This window comes from Coloeus monedula (assembly GCF_965178545.1).
Source record: "Coloeus monedula genome assembly, chromosome: 3".
Taxonomy (NCBI): Eukaryota; Metazoa; Chordata; class Aves; order Passeriformes; family Corvidae; genus Coloeus; species Coloeus monedula.
The window spans coordinates 68040217-68065997 of record NC_138783.1 but is presented as its reverse complement, the minus strand read 5'-3'; the positions used below and the strand labels follow the sequence as shown (position 1 = coordinate 68065997).

General features: G+C 39.7%; 1 protein-coding gene across 3 annotated transcripts in view; it reads left to right on the top strand.

Moving 5' to 3' along the window:
* The window catches only part of KLF12 (KLF transcription factor 12), a 234776-nt gene that overhangs the window by 50427 nt on the left and 158568 nt on the right, over positions 1 to 25781 (top strand). For all 3 annotated transcript variants that reach the window (XM_082278417.1, XM_082278416.1, XM_082278415.1), the window contains exon 2: positions 14554 to 14617. In XM_082278417.1, coding sequence (XP_082134543.1) covers positions 14597 to 14617 — 21 coding nt within the window. In that variant the 5' untranslated portion in view covers positions 14554 to 14596. The remainder of the gene's footprint in view (positions 1 to 14553; positions 14618 to 25781) is intronic.

Sequence of the window (25781 nt, the reverse complement as noted above, 5' to 3'; positions counted from 1 at the left end):
TCCTGAAGCCTGTCTATAATGGATATAATCAAGATGGAATGATTTTTTGAGGTAATCACAATGGTGCGAATTGCTAGGGAGAGACTAGATGATCTCTTGAGGTTTCCTCTATCCTAGTTTTTACAATTTGTGTGAATTTTCCATTGATGACTCTTTGGGTGGCAACAGAGAAAATGAAACTGTGAAAGCAGGGGAGGGCCAGGTGATGAGAATCCTGATCAGGCACACTGCTGGCAGGAGTGGAGGAAAAAGTCAGATACTGTTCTAGCTATGCCACCCCTTCCTGCTAAATTCTTTCAGTTTGGGAATAGCTCAGAAAACGCCATGGTCTTGTGGGGTCTCGCCTCCAGAGCGGTTGCAGCTTCAGCTCAAGCTAATGTAGACCAGCTACTTGAAGGTTAATGTTAGCTTAATTTAGTCTTAATGCCCCTCGCTTCTGTGGAAGAGGTGTTTTGTCTTGGTCTAGCTTGGGAGATGGGAGGGGAGAAGATGACTTGGGCAGGAAGCTGAGTCCTGGAGAGGTAGAACTTGACACAGCTACATCTTGTCCTCGCTGTCCTCCTCAAGAGGAGTCATGTTATGACTATCTACTAAGTCTTCTGTCTTGAGAATTTATTCTCCTTCTCTTTCCTGAATCCAGAAACAGCAATAGTCTGAGCGCATTGGGTGCAAGGTATGAAGAAGCTCCTAAGAGAGAGCAGTGGTTGCCCTTTCTGGCATGCTGGTCCTCAGGAAGCTTCTCAAGAGCAGCTTCTGTGAAACTTCTGCATCCCTGATACAGAGTAGAGATGCTTGTTTTGAAGGCATTTACAGGATAGTAGGAAGATGTTTGTGAATGTCATCCCTGGGTATTAATACAAATGTGCTTCTGTATTTAGATAATATGCTCCTCCTGAACTCATTCAATAGAGTGTTTCCTTGTGGGCTCTTTTCAAATGCTGATAAGAAAAACAACAATAAAGAAAATACGGCATTATTTCTTTCAGTGCATGTTTGAAAGAGCTTACTTTGTATTTGCTGACATACTGCAGGTTAAGATGTTTCCAGTTAAGCTTGTGGCTTTTGGGTGAATTTGCTTATTAGGAAGCCAGACCTCTCTGCTTTTCATTTTGAAATGGTGCTGGCTTGTTCTAATCCTTCTCTGCTTGTCAGAGCCCTTTAAACTGCTGGCCCCAGTCCATGAAATTTTTTCTATAAAAAAGGATGACTTAACCATATTTGATGCCCTTAAGATTAGGGGCTTGTCGAGATTTGTTGACTGCTTGACACTTGTATTTTAGCGTGCCTGCTGTGCGCAGCAGGACATGGAAGCAGACAGGAGGGAGAGATCACCGGACTGATCTAACGTTATTGTCACTCGGTCAGTTGATAAAGGAAAGAGAGATGAGAAAAGTGGGCTTTCTCTGTGTATCAGGTTGGAAAATACAGCTGGAAAAGCAAAATAATCTGACAGTAATGCATGAATGGGATTGAGAATAAAAGTGATGGAGCTGGTGAAAATGGCCCTTAAATGCAAGAAGCCTTCCCATGTTAGCCCTCTGCAGCTGTAAGCCTTTGGTTTGGTACCAGGGCCTGATGGGCCAGGAAGGGATAGTAAATCTGCCTGTGCTGATATGGCCCTGTTGGGAGCAGTTTGGGTTTTAACCCTTTATGTACATTCCCTGTGTGGGTTTGTAGAAATATCTGCATGCATTTTTTAATATACTTTTTTTCTTTTTTTTTTTTAAACTAAGCTCTGAACAGACCTTGTTTTCACCTCTGTATTTTCTCCCATATCAACTTCAGGCCTATAACACTGGTTTTTGTTCTGTTCTTTTTAAACTGTAAATGCACACGTAGGGGACTCTAATTTTCCGTAGTTTACTTTTTTATTATCTATAAAACTTGGTCTCTGTAACCAAAATTTTTTATTTTTATTGACTTATATTACTTTTTCCCATGTATATTGAAATGGTTTGATTTCCTTTCCCCCCCAAGAGCCCAGTGTTCATTTTGTTTTTCTAATCTTTAATTCATTGTCTTATGAAAATCATCAAGTTACAATCTGCTTCGTACTATAAGACTGAATTACAGTTAATTAAAAATAGGTGTTTTTAATGGGTATTTTAACAGAATCTTAATTGTGATAACTCTACAGGATGCAACTCAGTAGGGGTTATCATTAGGATGATGACATTTGCCACTTGTGGGAGTTTAAGTTGTTTGCAGTATTCCTTATGTTTATTACAAAGACTATTGCAGCTACCTGTGCTTTTAATAAAACTGTTTTCAGAATCTCTTAATATTGGAACATGCAGCGATATTTGCTGTTTGCTTCTGGACTGCTGTCAGTACTTTGATTGTGTGTGGTGGTGTTATTAACTGAAGTTTGCTCCTGTGGTGATGCTCTCATAATTGCTTGGTCTTTGGTAACAAAACCTTTCCAGTAGGAGAGCACTGTGTGAGACACCTTCTGTTTCATGGTGTCTTGGAGTAGGTAGCACCAGCCACCTCTAATGCTAGCAGTAAATTCAGGATATTGAAAACTCAGAATGTGGAGAACAGGGAATATTTGTACCTAACAAATAACCAGGAGCACATCTAGAACAGAAGAATAATTAGCTTTTGTATTAAAAAAACCCTTTCATAGTAGTGGATTAAACAGCAGGATGGAGTCAGGATTTGGCTTTCTAGTGGGAATAAAGCCACTTTCAGTGAAACTGAGAGGGTTGTTGTTGGATTAGTGCCACTGGATGAGTGGTTGGCACAAGAATGAAGCTTCAGGGAAGAGGGTGAAGGGAGAGCTGTGGTAAGAGGAGTGATGAGGGTTGGTGGGACAAGCCACAAATGAGTGTTGGGCTCGCAAATTCTACATCACCTTGTTTCAGATTATAATTTTAAACTCTGTTGAAGCCACTGAATGTCAGGCAGTGGAACATGAGACTGCTCACTCCATGGGGTGAGGACAGGGTGGTCTGGTTAACAGGCTCACACCCCTGAAGTGTGGGGCTTTGAAGATGCCAGTTATGGCACTAATGCTGGGGTGTGTGGGGGGGCAACTACATTTGAGCTGCAGAAGCTTCCAGCTCACCTACCAGAAGCCTATCCTGGAATCAAGGGAGGTGGAAAGGGATGTCCAGTGGTTGAAAGGGGAGCATTTCCCTTCCTGGGCCAGGATCCTGTGTCTCAAGGGTGGCTGAAGGGTTCATGAACCTGTGAGAGGTGGGAGGATCCTTAAGGCTTGAGATCTGGACAACTGCAATCTTTCTGTGTTGGGGTAACGTGGAAAGAAGAAACTGTGTCACCAAAGGGAGTAGTTGGTGGAAAAGGCTGGGCAAACTCCGAGACACTGACAGTAGATGATGGGCAACTGTTTGAAATCGGTATAATAGCAGAAGATCTGTTTGCTATCTCTTACATAATCAAATTCCAGAGATATTTTTCAATAGTTAATCTAATTTAGGAGCTTTCTCATAATTTCAAAATACCAGGTAGTTGTATTCCTGGCAATAACCAGAGAATGGCTATAGCCCCAGTGCATCTTCAGCTAACATGTCTCCTATTGCCAGCTGAACTGCTTTAGGCATTTAAAGTCATGTACCATGTCAGGTGTTACCTGCAAGTCAAAAAAGTAATCAAAGGGAACTGATAGAAAAACAAAAGCTTTGATTGTCAAGGAGTTGTTGAATTTAATCTTTAGGGAAGTGGTGGGTCTAGTTGTTCAAGTAATTCATGGTGTTCTGAGTCGGGAGAGTTTGTAGGGGTTATGGATCATGGTGGTTAGGAAAGGACAGCTTTTTGGGTGTCTTGGGTAGAAGTCTTTGAGTTTTGCCAAAGGTATGCTTAATTCCATCCAGCATCCATATTGTCACATTGTTTTGGTTACACCTGGAATACTGAGGGGGAAGAAAAAGAAAATGTTTCTCCTCAGTGGTATTGCCTCTGCTTTTCATATCTATTGTGATTAATGGTATTTAATTAATTTGTTGCATTCTCTTCCCTGAAAGATAATGAAATAAAATGAGTCCACTTTCTGCTCTGGTAGTGGGAGTATTAGGAGCATAACCTTGGGGTCGATTCATTTCACTGGGGTGACACAAAGTATGGGATCAGCCTGGCCAAGTTAGTAAAAAAACCTTGGTCTTTACAATTGTGTGTTTCCCCATGAAATACAGGATTTTTTCACTGCAGTGTTTTTGTCTCTCATTTAGTATATCAGGTGATGTGACTTTCTTACCATTCTCAGTTCCTGATTTTCGTAGTAATTTTTTTTACGGTGATGTCTATACAATTGAAGGACTTTGGAGTGTCGGAAGCTTAGCATGGCTGGTGACACCAATTCTTGCTTGACAGTAGTATTTAACCAGCTCATGTTACTTTTCTGTTTTTCCTTTTTTCCCCTCTAAGCTCTTGTAAAAATGGGATGCTTTTCCAAGTCCTCCCTGGCTCCACTGAAATGGTGACTTCTTAAGTCTTAAAATTTAGAGTGATCAGGAAAACAAAGGAACTCAAGACTGGTTTAGAAAAACTAAAGCTCTTAAAACTTATGGTACCCTTCACTTGACAGACAACTAAGTACTGTTTTATTTAAAATGATTTTTGGTCAAAAGCAGTTGCTGGACTGGCTGTGGTGACAGTGACGCAGGCCCTTACGCTGCCGCTTTCTGCCCCTCAGCTGCAGAGCCATGAAGGGCAGCTAGCACAGGTGTAGGTGTCCGTCAGTAGGTGAGATGAACCTGCCAGTTGGCAAGAACTTCACCTGCTAAAGTTGCTCTTCAGGTTATGGTTTCTGGGCTGCGAATGTGAACCATTGCCAAGCCAAAATTAAGGGGGTTGTTTGCCCATGTTGGTCTGCAGAATGAAATGTCACTGGGTTGCTGCATGCAGATGGCAAATCCTGCAGGCTGCTGCAGTCATCTCAGTAGGAGACTGGAAAGTACAAATTACCTTTGGAAATCAAGCTACTTCTGGATTTTGGACTTAAGTATGTAGTAGATTTGCAGACTAATGTTCCCCTGGAATACTGCATGAAATTATTTCCCAACCATCCCCTTCTCCAAAGGAGAGAAGCAAGTATATTTCTGTCTAAGCAAGGACAGGAGAATAATCAGAGCATTTGTGTGTCCTGTCAAAAATATGAGGGCTGTTCAAACAAGGAGAGAAATGACAAGGCCTAGGAGGCTGATGGAATATGACCGGGTATGTATTGGGTGGGTCTCTGGACGCATGTACCATTTCCTAAGGTTAAAGATGGCTTTTGCTGAGCTTTACCATGTGTTGGGAAGCTTGAAAAGCTGGGATGGAGAGTTTTCAGTGGAAATTCTCCAGGAACAGTACAGAGATAAATTTTATTCTCCTCATTCCTTCTGAAGGCATCAAGAGCATGAGTATGCTTCAGTGATTTTCTCTGGATTTCAAATTGTTACTGAAGGATTTGTAGCTGCTGAATCTGGTAGCGAAGCTGTTTTAAGCTGGTCAGTGCCTGATGGGAGTGTTGTATTGACAGATTTTGGGATTTCTCCCTTTTCTCAACCTTTTACCTTCAATATGCTGAGAGATGATGATTAGTAATAATGCCAGCCTGCACTTTTAAGGAAGGGCAGGCCAGGAGAAAAGACATTAAAAATTATTAATTGAAACACTTGTGGTCAATTGATCAATTTTAGAGAGTGTACTTTCTTATTAAAATAGACACTTGTCGCCCACATTTGTAGGATGCCAGCCAAATAGGCTCCTTAAATTGATTAATAGCAACACTGGTGGCATGTAGTGCCCCTTGTTCAGAGCCTGATTATGTAACTACACAGTCACATATGTTATAAACATATATTATAGTATTGGCTTCTCGCAAATTATTAAAGTAGATATTATATAATGTTAGAAATGCTTTTTGCTGTGTGGATGTAGTTTTCTCTCGTTTTAGCAAGAATGTTAGCAAGTGTGAGCAAGTAAGATAACCTCCAAGTGAGCAGAGGATGAGGCCCAAGGAGCTGCTGATCAACACTTTGTCCAGAGAACAAAAGGGCCCAAAGGCTGCTCCGCCCGGAGAACGGGCGGCCAGGAGGGTCCCAGAGCCGCTATCACCGCTCTGCCCGGGGGGGCAAAGAGGCCCAAAGCTGCAATCAGCCCTGACTGTCTGGAGAATTAAGAGATCCACCCTACCATTGGCTCTTACATAGCAGGCCCAACCCCAAGAATCAAAAGAAATAAAACCACAAGGCCGAAGACTACGCATGCTCTAAAAAGGCGGGCCCAAGGAGTGGCCATGCAGATCAATTCCTGGAAAATTTTTAATATGAATAGAGAACAGACAGTAAAAATGGTATAAAAAGGACTCACCTCTAGCATCAGGTGTGCTCTTGGCAGAGCGCCAAGGCACCCGGCCGTTATCCCTTTGCTTTATTTTATGTGTCTCTTATTGTCTTTATATTAAACTCTTTAAATTCTAACAGGAGAGTGAACCTCGTTTTTCACACATAGATAGATACAATGCTGTAGATACCATACTTTTTTCTTGAAAAAGCATTTTATTGATACATTTCTAATGGAAAGCAAAAGAAGGGGCCCTAGTTTTCAAAAGTGCAGTGTTGGAAGTTGTTGTGGGTTGTGCAAAGGCAGGAATAGGAGCTGAACATTATTATCCACTATGTAGAGCAGGATGCATTCAGCTTATGACTTTTTTTTGGAAGCATAACTCTGAACCTGGAAGTTGGGTTTCTTCAGTGTGTACCACAACTTGGAATAGCATTTGCTTGGTTTTCTTTGCTCTTTTTTTCCCAACTTTAGGGTAAATTGTGGAAGCCTGTCCTCTCTTAGGTGCTGTGGTTATAGCTGGAGAGGTCAAGGCCACCTCATAACTATTGCCACCTCTGTTTTAGAGGATCAGAATAGATTTGTTTAAGCAGTTTGGGTTTTTGCTAAGTTATCTAGCACTGATTGATGCAGTGAGGTAGAACTTGCATATGTGGGCACTTCTAAAGTGACTATATCCAGCTTGGTGCTTGGTGGAACGAGGCATTGGCTCTTGCTGCCTATGCCAGCCTCAGCAACATGAACGCTGATTTTACAACCACCTTCTGGTGATGTATAAACCTGCAGCTTGTTTAGCTTTTTTCTGCTGCTTGTGGGAACTATTTTGTTCCCTTTTTTAAAGGAACCTTAATGGGCACAACTTACCTGTTTCTGCTTACTCTTTAAGTGGCTTTGCTGTGAATATTGGCTCAGAGTGCTTGAAACTGTGGTGAGGGGAGAGCTGCATGGTATTTTTTCCACAGAGGGATGGTGGTTAGTGCTGTTCTCTAACTTTTTTACAACATCTTGCGCAGTGCAAAAAGGGAAGACATGCCAGTGTTTATATAAGCTACTACATACAAACAGTGTTACATTTTTTTATTCCTGCTTTGATTTTTCCGTTGTCCTGGTGTTCCCTCTGAAGTCAACTGTGAGGATACACTTTAAAAATTTTTGAGCCACATAAGGGTAGTATTTTCCATCTGAGGCAGCATTACTCTGTTTCAGAAATTCATGTGTTTCAGACTTTATTGTGGGTTAAACCACTGATAGCTTTTCTCACTACAGCTGGCTTGACCAAAGAGCAGATTTTGACACAGGTGTGCAGTGAATTTGTCCTCCTTCCTTTGGACTTGTAGCATGAGGCCTTTGGTGTTCATCCACTTTCCCTCAGATCAGGTAATCAGGAGGTTGCCATCACAATGAGAAACAACAGAGACATGGTCCACACAGAAATTGTATTCCTAAGTAAACTGATTCTTATGTTCTGGTTATTTCATTTATAAGTGCCTACAAGTGTGAGGATTACTTGTTCTTCTGGTGGTCTCTGGGATTCAGCAGCATCCTAGCAGAAGATAAAATTCTTGTTTTACTTTTGAATGGGTTAGAATTTAAAAGATTATATTACAAGTTTGAGAATAGAGAATAAATACTGCTGCCTGCACCTCAGGTAAAGCTGGCTCAATCCCGGACTGAGCATAAACCTAGTTTGAGTAAAAACATTAAACCAGAAGTGGGAGAGTGGGTGATAGTATCTGGTAAGGCTAATCAGTATTATCAGGGCAAAATAAGAGTAGGACACCCATAAAGTTAGGACCTTTCCTGTGCAACATCTATAGTGTCAGTCTAGTCTCAGTGGAACTCTCTTGCTTTAGGGGTTGGTCTTTATCCATTCCCCTGCTGTGGAGATACAGAAGAACCACTAGCAGGTCTCTTCCCTCTTATCCTACTTGAAGCGCAAGCAGTTTTCCTGTGGTTTACCTTCCTTTTCATTTAAAATTTGACTTCATTTTTAATACAGCTAATCACATTTGTTTCATCTGAAGTCCAAACAAAAATGTAGAAACAGAACGTACATAATCCCAATCTGAAATTAGGAATAACAAGTTTTAAATATTTAAATATTATTTTAGATTCTCATAAGCCCTTATGAGTCCAAATCTTGAATAATCCGTATATGGAGAGTAATAGATACTGTTTTGCTGAAGAAAGGGGAAAAATAAAGTCTGAAGGAGAAAAGATGACTTTTTAAAAATAATTGCAGTTCTTTGTGAATTCAGAAATGTAGTTAGGCTTTTCAGCCAAGCTTTAAAATGTGTATTGTTTTGAATGATATGTTAGAAAGTATGCTTTCTGTACATTCTTTCAGACAATTACAAAAAAGAAGTTGCCAAAAATTTGTGACTGAATATGGGCATGTTTTTATATTAACGCATACATATGGGGGGTGTGTGTGTGCGCGCACGTATATATGTATGTATAAAAATAAAAGCTATATTTTTTGTAGCAAGAAAAGGCTCATCAAGTCCTTTGCCGTTGTGCACATGCTGGTAAATAAAATTTTAAGTCTAACTGAGTTTGAACGGCGTGTGAGAATAAGGTGGTGAACTGACACACCTCGTGCTGCACTGTAACATGAGCATTTCTGTATGTCAGAGAAGCTGCCCAAAGTGATGGGTGACTGTGTTTATCATTATTTGTTTCATTTGGATCTAACGAAAAACAACGTCATTCTGTTAAAGCTAGAATTGTGAAGGGAGTATCAGGGCTTCAGAGCTATCAATTCAAACAACTGAGTGTTGAAGTTTACTACTTTTAGAATAAGAAGTCAAGGAGGGTGTAGTATTTGGCTGTATTTTTCTCTGCCCCCTGCAATTTATTGCACTGTTCTAGGTTGACCACTGATTATTACCTAAATCCAGTCATTTGAAGACTCCACTACTTCTCCAGAGTTTAACTAAGTCCTTTTCTACCTTTACAATATTATCAGTGTGCACATACACTTTCTAATTTCATTTTTGTACATTGATGCAGTAGCAGGGCTTTTTAAGTGTTACTGAAAGACATAATCTTTCTCTGAAACTTTATCTAATAGTTGTCAAACCAGGTACTTAAGTTCTAGGGAGAACAAATTGTTCTTGAAATTCATCTTGAAGACTCAGAAGGTCTGGGACTTACCCTTGAAGCTGTTCAGTTCAGAATAATTCATTAATGTCAAATAAAAGACCCTGTAAAGAATAATGTTTATTCCTCTAAGCCTCTACTGAAGGACTGTGTAAGCACTTCTCTAAAGTTTAGTCTTGGAATAAACCTTTTAAAGTGAGGAGCAGAATGAACATGGCGCGAAGGTTGTGTGTTTGGTTGATTAATTGTTCATCCACATTTGGCCAAGTGTATACTTTTTTCTGTGGAAACCTGTTGTCAGAGTAGAGGGTTTGGGGAAAAGTACCTCAGGCATCAGAAAAACAGCACAGCTATATGGTCAGATAGCCAAGGAAGTATTTACTTGCACTGCTATGATTGTAATGGCATTGAGATCATTCTGGTTTGGCATGAATGTATTGAAAGCATTGCCCCATAAAGGCTCAGCGAAAATTGGGGTAGATGTTCAGGAGGAGCTGCATCACCCCCATCCCAGACTGCAGTCTCCTCATCTTAGGTGCCCTAGGGACCAAGGCAGGTGGCAGAGCTGCTGCTTCTTACTTTGAATCCTAATGTGCTGTAGTACATGTGTGTGCCTCTTCTCTGTGCTAGATGTCATTCTTTGTGGGAGTCTGGATAAATATTTCAGTCTGTAGGAGTTCAAGAGAGCTAGGTATCACCTAGCAACAAGCATCCCACTCTCTGCCTCCTGCTTCTCTTTACTTTTATTAAAGTATCTGTGAAAACCAGAAGTTGAAGCATTAAGGTAATTTTCAGAAATATTTTGCGCAACTTTAGGTATTTTCGTTATGTTACAGCAGAGCAGCACAGATGTTGGCGTGGGGGCTGGCAGCCTAAAGTTAGTAACTGTGCCTTGTTTGAACAGAAGTCACAATCAAAGATTAGCAAAAACTTTAGCTGGAGGCAGAATAACCCTTATGATCGCAGTTGTTAGGGTGCATAGCAAGTGATCCTTTGGTCTTGTGAGGTCTGCATTTACCTAAACTGGATGAATTTTAGGCTGTATTGGTTCGTCTTGCAGCTTGTAGTGACTGCTGGTGGGACAGTGCCTTATGCTGGGACTTAAAATGAATTTTTTTTGCAGATAACTTTGTGGCAAAGTGTACTGGCTAGTTTCAGTTACAGTGGTACAGCACTCAGTTTACAAAGATCCTGGGGACCCAAGTCAGGAAAGGCAGACACTTGAAGTGTGGTTGAGGAAGACTTTGGGATATTATGCTCTGTACAGTGCTGAACTGTATGCCAGCATCTCCTGTCCAAGTTTTAAATGTCAAGGACTGTTGTGGATCTGTAGCTTGTGGTTAATGTAGATTTTATCTGTAGCTTCTGGAAAATGTCCGCTTTCTGGGGTTTACAAATTTCCCTGTAAGAGTCAGAAACTTATGAAAAAACGACAAGTATGTGGCTACTATTATTAAAAGGGTAGCTATTCTTAACACTGGGTTGTGGATAACCTGTGTTCCTTCATCTCTGAATGGTGCTGAAATGGAGCTTTCAGTGATCCTGCCTTACCTGATGGCCAGGGTAAGGTCTTGATGAGTTTGGGAGAAGTCATGCTGTTTTCGGGAAATCTGGTGTGATTCAGGGCCTTTGAAAGGGGTTGCAGAAGTCAAAATACAGATCTAAGAGCTTTCAAGAAGAAAAGTGCATACTTTAAAAATAAAGTAGATGGTGTAAGAATGTGACTAGTACAGTTATGCCCAAATAAGGATTTTTTTTTGGAGAGGGAAAAGTTAATAAATACTAATTCAGCAAATGACTTAACTTTGCAAATGAGTTGGTCTTTTCCAAATGTATGTTCCCATACCTATCTGAATTAGAAAAGGGTAAAAGTAGCACAAGGAGTAATTTGTTACTGTATTAATATGGATTTCCTTTAAAATTATCACGATGTAAAAGATAGTAAAAGTGATACCAGTGTGGACTTGTTTTTTAAATGAACTAATGTGGGTTTATATGTTCAAAAGTGGTCTATTTGTAGAGATATGAGTACCTCTACACCCATAAGGACTTCTGTTTTTCCTGAAATATGTTCAGCATGATTGTTCTGAAACTTCTCATGCTCCTTAATGTGGTCCAGGAGTCTTGGTCAGCTTCACCAGTGGGTGGCCATGCTGGTCAGGGTGGGATGACCAGGACATTTAATCTGATCAAGACAGGTTTTTAAAATAGTCTAGGTGTAACCAAATTTATTGGATTTTCTCTTGGTGTAGAAAAAGAAATCTAATGTTTGGTGGCATTCATAAGCTTTATGAACTGCTGGGGTCTGAAAATGCTATTTTAAGGTGATAGTTAGGCTTTGGGTAGAAGAGGACATAATTCTGTGTTTGCTACTTAAATTTCATTCTTTTGGTTGAAAATGATGGTTTGTGCTTTGCTCTGTGATTACTTAAAGAGCCTTTTTGCCTTTAAGGTTTAAAATTGTAAATATTGTGAAGTTGTCTTGTTGGGTAGATTTTCTTCTGCTATAAAACCTGCTTGATGCAAATGGAAGATGTTTCTACTTGGACTTCAATGTCTGATTTCCTATTCTTGGTAGTAGAAACTAACATTTCACTATAAGAGACTGAAAACCAAAGTCCAAAGTGAGTTTTGTGGTGGTCACACATCTGGCAGAATGGATGGTCCCTTTTTTCATATGCATTTCAAAGTCCTTTCATACGAAGTCAAAGCTTTTCAGCACTTTCAAAAATCAGGCCAAAGATTTGCAAAATTACTAGTTAAATATCATTTTCAGAGGAATGGTTTGCTCTTAATCTTCTCAAAAGCAGCCTAAAATAGAAACCCTTCTGTAGAGGAGAGCACCCCAGTGGTGCAAGGATGTGGGCAATTTAGTGCAGACCCGAAGAAAATTAATAAGCAAATCCAGTTACTTGTCATTGCTAAAGAAGTAGCTTTTCCATGAGGAGGACCGTTGGACATGATTTAATAATGCAAAGCAGCTGCAGCTGTGGCTGGTTGGATAGTGGTTTGTTAGTTCTGAAACACAGACCCGTGTTTGCTGTGTCACCATAGCCACCGTAACATAATAGGACTCCAGCGTTGGTGTGTAACTTGAAGCTGAGTTGTGTTGTAGGACCATGTGTGTCTGTGTGCATGTATAGAAGAGTAATGATGAGAAAACCTGGAGAACTGGAAACAATTACAGGTTAAACTGTCTTTCTCTCATGGAGATTCCATGAAGCTTTTGGATACATTGCATTTAATTTAAAAAATCTGAATAACTAAGTCATTTCCTGTTCAGGTTAGATGACCACATCATGTAAGTCCAGGATATGGAAACTGGGCTCCAGTTGTCCCATTTTTGGACAAGAGCACAGAGAAAAGAGGAGCTGGAAACTCAGAGGTGGTTCTTCAAGTGTGCAGTTTTAAAAGGGAAAAAAAAATGGAATCAGCTACATGAGATTTTGAAGTAATTCAAATAATGCCAAGGGAGGTTAAATAACAAAAGGGAAAGAGAGTCTACAAGATGCACAAGAGAAGACAAGTGGTCTACAACATGCTTACAGGCTATGGTATTTAGTTAGATTTAGTTAGGTCAGTGTTTGTGGTGATTTTACAGCTTTTTATAATTCATACAAATATTTGAAACTTACTTTCTTCTATTAAATGTAATATTTTCTTAGAAATAAAATTTAAGAGCATGATGTTTAATCAGTATCATAGTAGCACACTATATGAATGGACTATTTTTATGTTCTTAAGGGAGCTTCTTGTCGTCTTTTCACTGTAAAAGTTTGTGTAGTATTTGGAAACCTGTCATGTTGTCATATACACAGCAGTATTGAAATACTTGAATATGGTTTAAAATCAGGCAGGTGATGCTTTACTGCTATTTGAAGGATGACTTTATTTTGAATGGTAGAAAAATAACAGCAGATTGTTTATAATAACTCTGACAGCAGATTTAGATTCTTGACTTCACACCATTTCCATTATTGAGAGACATATGTAAGTAGCATTTGCTCCCAGATACATGCACATATTCTAGCAAGGGGTTTAAGGCATCCTGTCTGTTATTTAAGTTCTGGACATCTGAAGATTTTTTTCTCCCCCAAGGCTTTTTAAAAAAGTTGGACTACTGGGATTGTTTATTTTCTTAAACCTGAAGGAGCCTCACAAAACATAATATAATATTTAAATCTCTATATGCTTTTTACTTTTATAGATTAACACAGAATCGTAGAATGTTTTGAGTTGGAGGGGGCTTACTGATCATCTAGTTCCAACTTCCCTGCCATGGACAGGGATGCCACCGATTAGGTCAGGTTGCTCAAAACCTCATCCAACCTGGCCTTGAACACTTTTAGGGATGAAGCATCCACAACTTCTCTGGGCAGCCTGTGCCAGTGCCTTCCCACCCTCACAGTAAAGGACTTCTTCCTAACATCTAATCTACATCTCATTTAGTTTGAAACCTTGTCCTATGGTATGTGCCCATGTAAAAATTCCTATTCCAGCTCTCTTGTAGCCCCTTTAGGTACTGGAAGGTGCTGTAAGGTCTCCCCAGAGCCTTCTCTTTTCCAGGTTGAACAATCCCAACTCTTTGAGCCCCTCTTCACAGGAGAGATGCTCCAGCCCTCTGTTCTTCTTTGTGGCCCTCAGAATCAAACAAATCATGTATCTGTAGGAAACCTTGAAAGAAATACATACTCAGATTTTGTAGTGGTCTTGGACAGTTTATGTGTTACTGTTGAGATCGTGCATAGTATTTCTGGGAAATACAGTTTGAAATACTGGTAAAGAATGTTCCCCATCTATAGCTGCTGAAAGGTTTACCTGTACAAATGCAGGGTACTGGTGCATAATGGACTCAGAAGACTCATTAAAGCAGTTGGGACTTAGTGAACTGAAATAGCAGCTCAGAAGTTAAAAACACAGATTTGACTAAAATCATTAGTTAAGAGGAAACATAAGGCTTTCTCCAATATACTTTTTTGTCTTATTTATCCATTTTTGTTTGAAGTGATTATAAAACTTACTGTTCTTCTGACCTCTGTATTACTGTGGAACAGATGTCTGTGGTTAGATTTTCTTCTATTTACATACACAACATATTTGAGAAATTATTAAAGTTCTCAGAAAATACACAAATTAAATGATTTAATATTTTCTTTTTAGGATTGAAGTGGATCTACGGACAAATGGATGACTGAATATTCATATGAAGAGGAAAGCCATAAAAGTTGGTTGACATTTTTACAGCCATATGCATTATATGTATTAATGCCGTTATCAAAAATTTATATTGTGTTATAAACCAGAATAACTTAAATAACTGGCCTGAGCTTTGTATGCTGTATTGTCTTAGAGGCAGGGGAATACTGTAGCTTAACAGCTGTAGCTTAATGCAACATTTTATGACAATACCTGGGTGTTCAGCAGAAAACTCAGTAGTATGTTAAGGAAATAGGTAATTCCTTTGAGTCCAGGTGTTTGAATGGGCTCACACCTAGTGGTGTTCATCATTCTTCCATGTGAGGATGAAGGGAGAATTAGAGGGGTGTTGTCTTCCATTAGAGCTACTGGCTATGGCACTTAATATGTTGTGGAGTGGCACTCAGATGCCACATTGACAGGTGCTGTTTAAGAAGTCAAACAGGAGATGATCTTTGAAAGTTATCTTGGTGCTTTGTTTTCTTGTGATAGAGGGAAGGTTGTTTTACACCGTTTATTTCTTGTGATAGTTAAAAAAGGAGAAGCTATTGGTGCACCTCTGTGACTGGCTACTGCTTTAATTCACCAAGCCTTGACCTCTGCCAATCTGAGTTATTGGTGACTCTGAAGGATAAGCTTTTTCTGGGATGCTACAATGACCAAATCCTACCAAGCCTGTTCAAATGCAGCTGATGCTGCTTGTGGGTTTACACCAGAGCAAGTGAATTATATTGACAAATGTAGGGTGTGGTACAGTGGGATGCAGGGCACGATCTGGGGGATGCTGCACAGCAGCTTGGCTAAATAAAGCATTCTGAAAACTCTAATAATCAAGGAGGAATGTGTTATTGTGGAAAGCTTGTTTCCTTGTGAGATTCTGTCAACCCCTGAATGCCAGTCAGGGGTGGAAACAATCAAATAACCAGAAAAAACTGCAGGGTTGTTGGTTTTTTTTTTTTTTTTATCAAAAGCACAGTATTAGTTCAGTACAAGAAATGTAAGTGTACTGTTCTGTTAACTTAGGAAAGTAGTTCAAGAGGACAGAGTCTTATTTTTCTCAGTGATAATTTGGTTTTATCAATCTTTTAGTAGTTCAGAAGTTTTACAGTTTATGGACTACTGACCCGGGTACAGAAGAGTGTAATTCCTTCTTGGGTAAACATCTTTAGTGTTCACAACAGGTAGTGGACATGCTGACTCCAGCTACCTCCAAATTCACAGGCAGCATGAGATCTGAGGGAATCATTTGTATCCTTGAATTTTGTCTCCTGAAATAACAGCCATCAAAACAATCTCCAGAAGCATCCATAGAACATCTGCTTTATATACTGCAGGTCCCAGAAAACACCTCCAGCCTCCCAGAGCCAAATTTAAACCCCAGTAGAGACAAAGTGGTATTAGTAGCTGTGCAGTAATGTACACAATTTTTTCCATGGGGTCAGGGGCCCATATGCCCACATGAGGCAGCAGTTGTTGCCTGCTAAAACCAGAGCACAAAATCTTGAGGAATTTCCCTCTGGTTTGGTTGCTGACAAGTCAGCGGCTGCTGCCCATACCGATGTCTGATAGCTCGGTTTGGGCCAGTGTCGTGCCAGAGCAAACGCTTCCCTGCTCAGATCTCTTGGCTATGAATAGCAGAGTAAAAAACTGATACTGTCCAAACCTTGGAAGTGCAGTAATAAAATCCTGTGTGTACAAACTCAGGGAGGCACTTCACTGACAGAAAGTGTGAGAGGGTAAAAATACCAAACAAATTATCTGTAAGCCATCTCTGGATGTCATTATGTTACAGTGGACTACTCTTGCTGTGTGGTAATGTTTTGTGTTGGATTGAGGAATAACTGGGACACACTATGTCTTAGGTATTTGGTTTGGGAAGTGAGACCAGGGCAGAAAAAGTTAAGGATATATTTCTTGAGAGGGGCTGTCAAACCCAGAGTCTGTGCAGAGGAGAGATGGCTTCCAGATCAAGCAAAAGCAAAAGACTCTTGAAAGAATTAGATCTTTTTGCAGGTTTCTCGGGAAAGACTGTAATTGCATGAGAGCTGTATCTCTGTTAGCTCTGTATCTCTGTTCCTCTCTCTGCTTTTGCTTTCCTGGTTCAACACAGAGTGGCGGAGTAAGGAAGGAAGAACTGGAGAACAGGGCGACCTCTTTCTCGTCAAGTCATAGTTGTACTCTCTCATGCCCTTCTGATGACATCAGTAATTGTGGGGAAGCTGCTTAAAATATGTGCAGATAAGGAAGAGGGTACTGAGTTATTTGTTCACATGTTTTCTGTTTGGCAGCCTTTGCAAATGTAGGACTCTGAATCCAGCTGTTAATCTTTTATATTAGGAAAGTACCGTGATTAAATCATATCACTGAATAAGAAAAAAAATGTGGTTACATTGGAGGAATTCAAAGTTCGAGGCTAAAACTTCCTTTTCTGGGAAGAAATGATTCCAGAAAGCTTAAGCAATAGAGGTGGAGAAGGCTTCTCTGTGGTCATTGTTAAGATCAGTTGATAAAGTTCTGGCTCCCATAGGGAAGAGATTGGATTTCAGCCAGCACCCTGCCTTAGCTTTTTGTTTTATTGCTCCTCTGCTAATCTAGTTTTGAAAGATTTTCATTGCTAGCATGAAAATGTTGGTGTATTGTTGGGAGTGTAAACGACTTGTGTTGCATTGTCTGTAAGTTATATTGATTTATTTAAGGTCTTCCTTGGTCTGCCTCAAAATATATATAAACACGGTGTTGCATAAATGACATCTAAGCATATATGCAACTAATGGAGGAAAAAGGAACATAATTCTTTCTGTCTCGTAAAATGAGGTTAGATGAATATCTAGCAGAAAAAAGAAATATGCAATAGTAAACCTGACAGCAAATGTGTATATTGAATGCATGCAGCTTATGGTGCTTCTGCATTTTCCATAATACTGACAGCTGCATCCAGAAGTTTCTTTGTTGAATCAGGTATTTAAAGTTTATGTTTTTCAGTGTACAGTGGCTGAATGGGGGGTGTATGGGGGTGAGACTTGGGTAAGAGCTGGCAAGGAAATGGGTAACTGACAGAGGAAAACTGTAGCTCAAAAGGTCTGAACAAAATAAAGTCAAGACTTCAGAACCAAGTAAACAGGACTAAAAGAAGGTCAGAGAGCAAAACTGAGGGGGACTAATTGTTTGTGCCGGTTTGGACAAATTTGGAGGAAAATATCCTCTGATAGAAGGCAGGTTACAACCAGCCCTCCCCCACCAGGTTCGGGAAAAAAGAAATTTTCCTCGGAGGTAAGTGAAAGAGATAAAAAACTATTTATTTAACAAACACACAAGAAAAGGGTAATAATGCTAAATAATAAAACCTCTCACTGTGGAAACCTGGGAAGATTTCAGAGTCCTTCTGTAGGTGTGGTCTCTCTCCTTCTCCTCGGAGCTGGGTTGGTGTGGGCCCGCCTCCGGGGCTTTGGTGGAAAATTCTCCCAATGTGTTCTGGTGTTGAAACAGTCCAGAAGAGAAGAAGGGAAAAACCGATTGCAGGAAAACAAAGTTCAACTCTCCAACTCCCCCTGGAGAAAAGGAGCCGAAAGCTGGCTGAAAAGCAAGAAGGGTGCTTCCTTCATTCTTGCTGCTGCAGAAGCAGAGGAGTGCGTGTCTGTGTCCTTGAACAACTGCTTTGAAGAGTTTGCTCGGTTTTTTTCCTCTCCCCCCTCTCAGGCTCAGTTTAAAGGCACAGAAAGGCACAAGACTAATTTCTGGGCATAGAGCAGTGATAGGGGATACACATCATAAAGTCACCCCAAGACAAGGGGGAAAGAGGTTCAGATTGGAAAAGCACAGATCTGGGTTGTACTTAACAAGTGGTCATGGGTGCAATCATACCACTCACACTGTGGTTTCATGAACAGCTTCTAGAAACAACACTGGGCAATTCAGTTAACCAGGTTTAATGATGTTGTAAGTTATTTAATGCTGAAAAAGTGATGAACAACACTGAGTTTAGTGGTGTAAGGATGACTCCTAATTTTCTGTGTGTCATGTCTTTAAAAAAAAGAACCAAACCAACCAAGAGCAAACTTCAGCTCAGCTGTTTAGAGGGAAGGACTCAAGGGGATGTTTCTTGAGCTGTTGAAAGTCCACTGCATTTCAGAAGTCCCCCAGCCTCTGATGTGCCCTTGCCTCACCTCCTCTGGCTCCCGTGCAGAGCAGGGCATGGGAGGGTGCAGAACCCCCAAAGTGTGAGTTGCGTGCCTGGGGCTCTACCCCCACACTCCACTGCAGGATGGGCAAAGCCCCTGGGTCATCTCATCTGACTCAGGATCTACGCTGGTTTTGTGTGGAGTTTGGATTCATTGGACTTTATCTTTTTAAATTTTCATTGTTTTAATGTCTGGTCATGATAAAAAAAGATTTTTTTTTAATGTATTTGAGAAGGAAGTTTCAAGGATCTTCTATGGTTTTATTTGCATAGTCAGTGTAGTCGTAGCAATGTGATGATATGTTTGGTTTTTCTTGTCAGCTGTCCCCTCTGTATTGCAAAAAAATGCAGTTTTTCTAGAAAGAAAGTGGCTGCTCTTAAGGCATCTTTCTCATCTGCCATAATTCAGTGGATTCTTGGAATATAATTATGACTAGAAACATCAACTTGGTAAAATATATTAATCTCAAGGGAATTACTTTGCACTGGCCATCAATCTGTCTTTCTGTCATGTGCTCTTCCGTTTAGATTACTCTCAGGGAGTGAGGCTGCCGTTTGATGTTTTGTCTTAATTCATTATGATTATAAATTTGTTGGATAAAATAATGTAACAAATGACTACTTAAAAATGACTGATGGTCCCATTCAGCAAGGCAGGGGCACTGTGAAGTTCTTTTGGTTTCATCTGTTGTCTAGCATTTATCAAGATGGGTCCCTTAACAGTTGATTGGTGGTTGATTTTTAATGAATATTTCACAATGTAAATAGATAGCAGGCAATTGTCTGGAGCTCAGTCATATTCATAGGACAGATCTGCTTTTGCTTGCTGTCACTGAAAAATGTCAAAGTTACGCTGAGACTGTAGAGTGGGAGGAAAGCTTTTCCCCAAATCTTATACTCAGGAACGGGAGGAGCCGCAGTGATTTTCTTTCTTTTCCTGTTCCTTACATCAGCAGCCACGTACTGTGCTGTCTTTTGCTCCTGCCTTTTCCCACTGGGTGCTGGAGGGCTGTGCATGGTGAGCGCTGTAGCCCCCCAGGTTTGCTCACTGTAGGCTCAGCCCTGCTGTGAGTGGGGTGAGGTGAATTTGGAGCTGATGCCTGTGGCTGAAAAATTGCTGGGGTAATTTCCAACACCAGTATTTTCCAAGGAGAAAAAGGCATTTAAGATGGCTTGCAGCAAACCATTTCAGCTTTGTGAGTTTGCATATGAGCTCCTTCCTGTTCCCTTTGCCTTTGCAAAGTTATGGAGTGATTTCTGGAAAGACCTTGGTGTTCTTATTAGGCTTTCCTTACGAACAGCAGTACAAAATTTGTTCTACACAGCTCATTTCTTCATTTCTGCCAGACAGATGCTTTCATAATCTAAATGGTTTCTTGTTTATGGATCCTGGGTCTTGGCTACATTACATTCATTTCCTAACTATTTTGGTGACACACATATATGTAGATTATGGGCAAATCATATTTAGCAGTTGGCTTGTGATCTGACCTTGTTTAAATAAAATTGGGTTATGATTTTGAGGGTTTTGTTTTTGTATTTTGTTTCTGCCAATGTGGATCGGGAGTAAAACATCTATGGGGTATTCTAACCATTGCTTTTAAGTTTTATATATAAAAAATATACTGTGTATTTCAGAAGTGTTATTTTACTAGTTGAAGATAGCTGTGGTCTTTTTGCACTCTCACCCTTCAGAAAGGCATAGAAAGCAGGCACAGGGTGAGTTAGACTTGCCCTGTCAAAGCCTGGTCTTCTGCAAAATCTCATGCTTTGCTCTAAAATCAATAGAGAGATCATCATATGCTATAACTAAGGTTGTATTCTCAAATAGTCACAGCAAGGTTGCCCCAAAGTCTTTGTTCATAATTGGGAGAAAGGTCTTTGGCTCAGGAGTGGTGTGCAGGGTTTGTATCCAGTGTCTGCACAGACTTCTGCTCTGCTTGGAGCTGCTGTGGAATATTTCAGGTGCATTGGTTTTTGAATTAAAATCCTTTTTATTAAACAATTTTTTGAAATAGGAAGAATGGAGGATTGCATAAAAGAGGATGGCAGCAATTTTCATGAGAGGTGATGTGTGGGGGAGTAAAGCAGCCCCCATTGTAGTGCAGTTCACAGGAGAGTAGTTTGTCTAGAATTGACAAAATGTGATAAAAATGTGGAATATTTAAAATGTTCTTTTCACAGTTCAAGTCATTAAATAAAATCACTAAATAGCATTGTAAAGCAAAGGTAGATCTTGCTGGTGTTGCCTGGATCACTTCTCCACAAAGAGATAGGTGGTGAGGATGGTCTGTGGGTAGTAAATTGTGGATGTAGGTGAAAGCTGTTTAAGAGCTTGCTTCAGCACCTACTGACATAACTCAGTTCTGTAGAGTGCGTTTTAAACTACTTCTGAAAGTTAATTGGTAAGCCTTTATGATTTTATTTAGTAAATGCGTTAACATCTATGATTTGTATTACTTACTGCTGTTGATTGTAAGGCTTGGGGTGTGATAACTTCATCTGATTATTTAAGGTCATAGGGAGCTTTTAAATTTATCCCGTGATCACAATCCTCCTGTAAGCGTTGCTTTGTTTTTTAAAGTTCGAGGATTTTTTTTTGTCTGGTTGAGAGTTTTCTTTGTTTGGTTTTTAATTCATATTGAGAGCGAAAAAAATCCAAAAAACTTCATCTTGAAAAGATCAGCAAGAGCTGAGAGCAGAGTTAGGAAAAACTAGACTGTGAGCATAAAATAACAAATAGCTTTATAATGTGGGCAAAGACACCCTTGGTTCCCATTTCTGGTGTTGAAAACTTGTGTGGTTTGTGTTGGTGTTCCCCTGCTGGGAGGGAAAGGTGTGTTAAAAACAGAGTTCCTGCATCTCAGGTGGAGAAGAAACGGATACCACGGATACCTCTTGTCTCCAAAATTTGTCTTGTAGGCTATATATTAAGTAAAATGATGGAAACAGCCTAAAGATCTAGGTGAGAAATTTTCAGGTGAGCATTTCCTCAGTTCTGGCTATACTGAGAAGTGAGCCAAGAGTGTTACTGGTTTAGCTTAGATCGGGAAATGCTTCCGTGCATGTCCTGGCCCAGCAGGCTTTGTTTCACCTCATGGCATGGCCCAGGGCTACACAAGCTAGGTGACTTGGCAGAAACCTGGTTTGGTGTTTCCAAACCACTGTCTGTTTGAAACCACTTTTTTCAGTTCCTCTTTCAGCCTTGATATCTCTTCTGGGGACCAGTTCTAACTGATGGGACATAATCCACAGGGAACTAGATTGCAAATGCCTGGATTCATTCTTTTCAATTTCAGTCATTTTGCTGAAGGCTCCTGTCTTCCACTAGTCAGCAGAGAGCAAGTAAGCATCTCCAGAGGGCAGTTCTTCCCATGGGATTTCTCTGTCCTCCCTAGCAGGACAGACATCTCTTCTGTCTGTGAGCTACAATGGTGCAGACACTGAATACACGAGGCTCCACTCTGCTGGACTCATTTTCCAGCCCTTGGGTTTCCAAAACACCACTGAGCATCCCTGCTCTTGAAGCCTGACTTCTTTGCTGCTGCATGTTCTCTTGGGAATGAAAGAGCAGTCACCACGCCCATTTCACCTTTTAATCCTAGTGCACTTAGTGAACAATTATACTAATTCTAATAATGACTAAATTTATACTACTCCAGAGAGGGAAGCACAAGGCATTTAATTTCAAAGCTGTTTGACAAGACCATTTTGACTTGTGTATTTTCAGAAGTATGACACAAGTTTCCAAAGTGCCTAATGGGGAGAAACATGTTTAAATTCATACTCTCAGGTTTTCAGTTTCCAAAAAAACAGAATAATCTTCATTTCTGTTGAGCATGATCAATCAAATAAAACAAGTTTAAAACAGATATACAGGACTTGCTACTTCAGCTTGTTTCATAATGACCTCTTTCTGGTCATTAGTTATAAGGATGTAAGTTTGCTTGGAAAAAAGGACATTTCTCTTGCATGCAGGTTTTAATTCTCAATATCATGTAGCATCAGAACTCGCTGCATTTTAATCTTTGCAATGGGAAGGGGAAAAATTGTCTCCATCTGAACAGTGGTGCTGATTAAGATACATTGAATGAGATACTGAAATACTAATGTGTGTTCTTGTTTTCCTTTTCCTACATATCTGACATTAAGAATTTAGTAGTGGAAATAAATGTGTTTGGATTTTAGTATTTTTGACATGCTGTGGAGAGAATAATGTCAAACAATGGCAATTTGTCACTTCTCATATGATGGTGTAGGAGAATATGTTAGAATTCAGTAGCTAGCATGTAAGGAGAAGACAGTTAGTTTAATAGTGATGTCGACTGCTAACGGACCAGAATAATGATTCCACTGGTTACGGTATTTCATGTACTCAAGGACACATGTCTAAAAGAGAAAATAAGCTCCCAGTATTAATCTAAATCTTGACTCCCTCTTGTGCTTCCCACGTGGTGATTCATTAAGTCTTTCTTGTGCAGAGGTTTGGTGATGAGTCAGGAAAGGGCAAGTTCTGCTTTGAGGCTGTCACCCTCTTTTGAACTTTGTTAGTTACTGAGTGTTTCTTGGTGCTCAGTTTGATAGCAGTCAGCTGCAGTTGTGATTGCAGTCAGCTGTGATGGACATGTGGGCATAGCTCAAGTGAAAACAAAAGCCTAGGCTTTCAAACATTATAGGTAAGCATGTGCTGAGTTTCCATCTTAATTTTTAAGTAATACAGAAGTATTTCAGTAGTTGTATTAGGAAAAAAAACAAAATGAACCAAAAAAACCCCAACCACTGAAGCCTAAACACATCATAAAAGGTGTCTTAAAAATAGTGAGATACAAAACATTATTTTTCCTTGGCTTTATTTTTCCTTTTTGGTGTTTTTGTTTTTTTTTTTTTGTTTTTGGTTTTTTTTTTTGTTTTTGTTTTTTTTTGTTTTTGGTTTTTTTTTTTTGGAGAGGATGGTGCAACTCTCAAAACCCAAGTATTTGGAGTTCAGTCTTACTTTCATTTAAAATCATATGAGCTTGGCTTAGGTGTTTCTGAAGTGAGATGACAGTAAGAATCTCTCTTGCAAATTAAGAAGTAAGGAGTTTCTCTTAGTCTTAGGAAGATGAAAATTAATTTAGATGTGTAGGTTGTCTTAAATGCAGTGGAACTGAGATGATGTTTGCTGAACTACTCTTTGGAGATTTACATAATGGATGAGATACAGGAGCTCCAGGCAGCATGACAGTGGAGTTTATTTTATCACAGGAGGTAAAACAAGTGAATTGCCTTAATAATCTCTGCAGAAAGCAAAGATAATCTTTTTTTATATGGAGAAAGAGAGCCAGAGAGTTCGTAATATTCTGGCTGTTCATGTGCAAGGAACCAAACCTTTCTTTAGAATGATCTGAATCCATTCAACCATCATGCTTTCTTACTGAGGACTTTCAAAGCTCTTCAGGAAGGACAAGCAACATACATCTCTGAAAATGTCTTTTATGTAGTAAAATGAGATGATAATTCATGGCTTGATATAAGATGCTCATAACAGGCTGGGTAATTATTCTAACTGCCGTATATTTAAATATATGGAAAGCATTTATAAACCAAGTGTACCTGCTATTTAGTTCTGTAGTGGTAATGATAATTTCAAAAGTTTTAGAGCCTTTGTCATTTCAGAATGGGTGCATGTTAGAAAGAAGCTTCAATATTAAAAGGTTTCAGGATTTAGTTTTTTATCAAACTAGTTGACCCACTTTGGTCGGCATGGAAGTTTTTGATTGTCTACTTCAGCTGATAATACTTTTTCAGCATGGAAAATGGACAAAGAAACACTGGAAAAGTAAAAGAGTTAAGTGTAAGTGGTAATAATAACACCAAACTCCTGTTGTATGCTTTTCAGCTGTGTATTTGGCTTCAAGCAAGAGTCTGACTCTTATGTTACTCTGAATATAAGTGTGCCATTGCTCTTTGATCTGTAGCAAAACTTCCTAACGATCAAGTCTACTTATCACTTTTGCTTGAAGGAATAGATTTACTTTTGGGCATAGCAAATTTCCAGAAGAGTTAATGATGTCCTTAGTTTCTGTTTTTTGTGAGCTATATGCAGCTTAAGGATCCTTTTGTATTAATCTGATGTCAGTTGCTAGTTCTTTTAAAAGAGCCTGGGCAAGTAACTCATCATAAAGTGTTAGAAAAAAAGGCATTTATTTACCTAATGTGAAACCAGGTTATCAGGAAAAAAGTTGTAATTTATTGAATGTAGTATTAGATGAGTTTCTGCTTTTGTTAATGAAAAAACATACTTCCTGTGATTTCAGCAGTGATGGACAGTACCTAGCCAATCTACTAGGTATGCTGTGCTCCACTCTTAATTCCCAGATGCAGGCTGGGATTAGTTTTGCCAGATTTCCTCTGGATACTAGATAGCATTTACTGTTTATCAGTTGATGTACAAAGTTAGATTTTTTTTTTTTTTTTTTGCCAGTCGGGTATTTTTTTCCTGTGTTTCTAGTAAATGTGTTATTTCTGTCAAGTCACAAGTCTATATCAGTAACAATTACTGCAGTGTGCAAGGGAGGGCACCAAAGTGATAACCCGTCTGCTTATATTTGCTAGTGTCTTTCCACAGTGCAGTCTGGTGGGATCAGAGACTGAGGAATCTTTTATAAGAATGGAGTTGTTTTCATCAGAAAGTGTTTTAAAACACTGAAATTCTTCCACCCCGTTGGCTCTGAAATCTTCCACGTGGGGATCTTTAGAGTAAATAAATAAAACATCACACCAGGCAAATGTGATTTAAAGTGTCTGTAACTGTTCCCCAAACAGCAGTAAAATCCTAAATATGATATGAGCAAGGCAAACAAGGGGAAAAGTTCACTTCAGCCTCCAGACTTTCTATTTCCGCTATGTAGCTATGCAGCACCAGACCCTGTGGACACAGAAGATGCTACTGAAAAGTTGTTGTGTCCAAAGGACAGCCCCCCAGGTTAGGACAGCTTTCTCATGCCTTACTTCTCCACAGCTTGCCCTTCTTTGG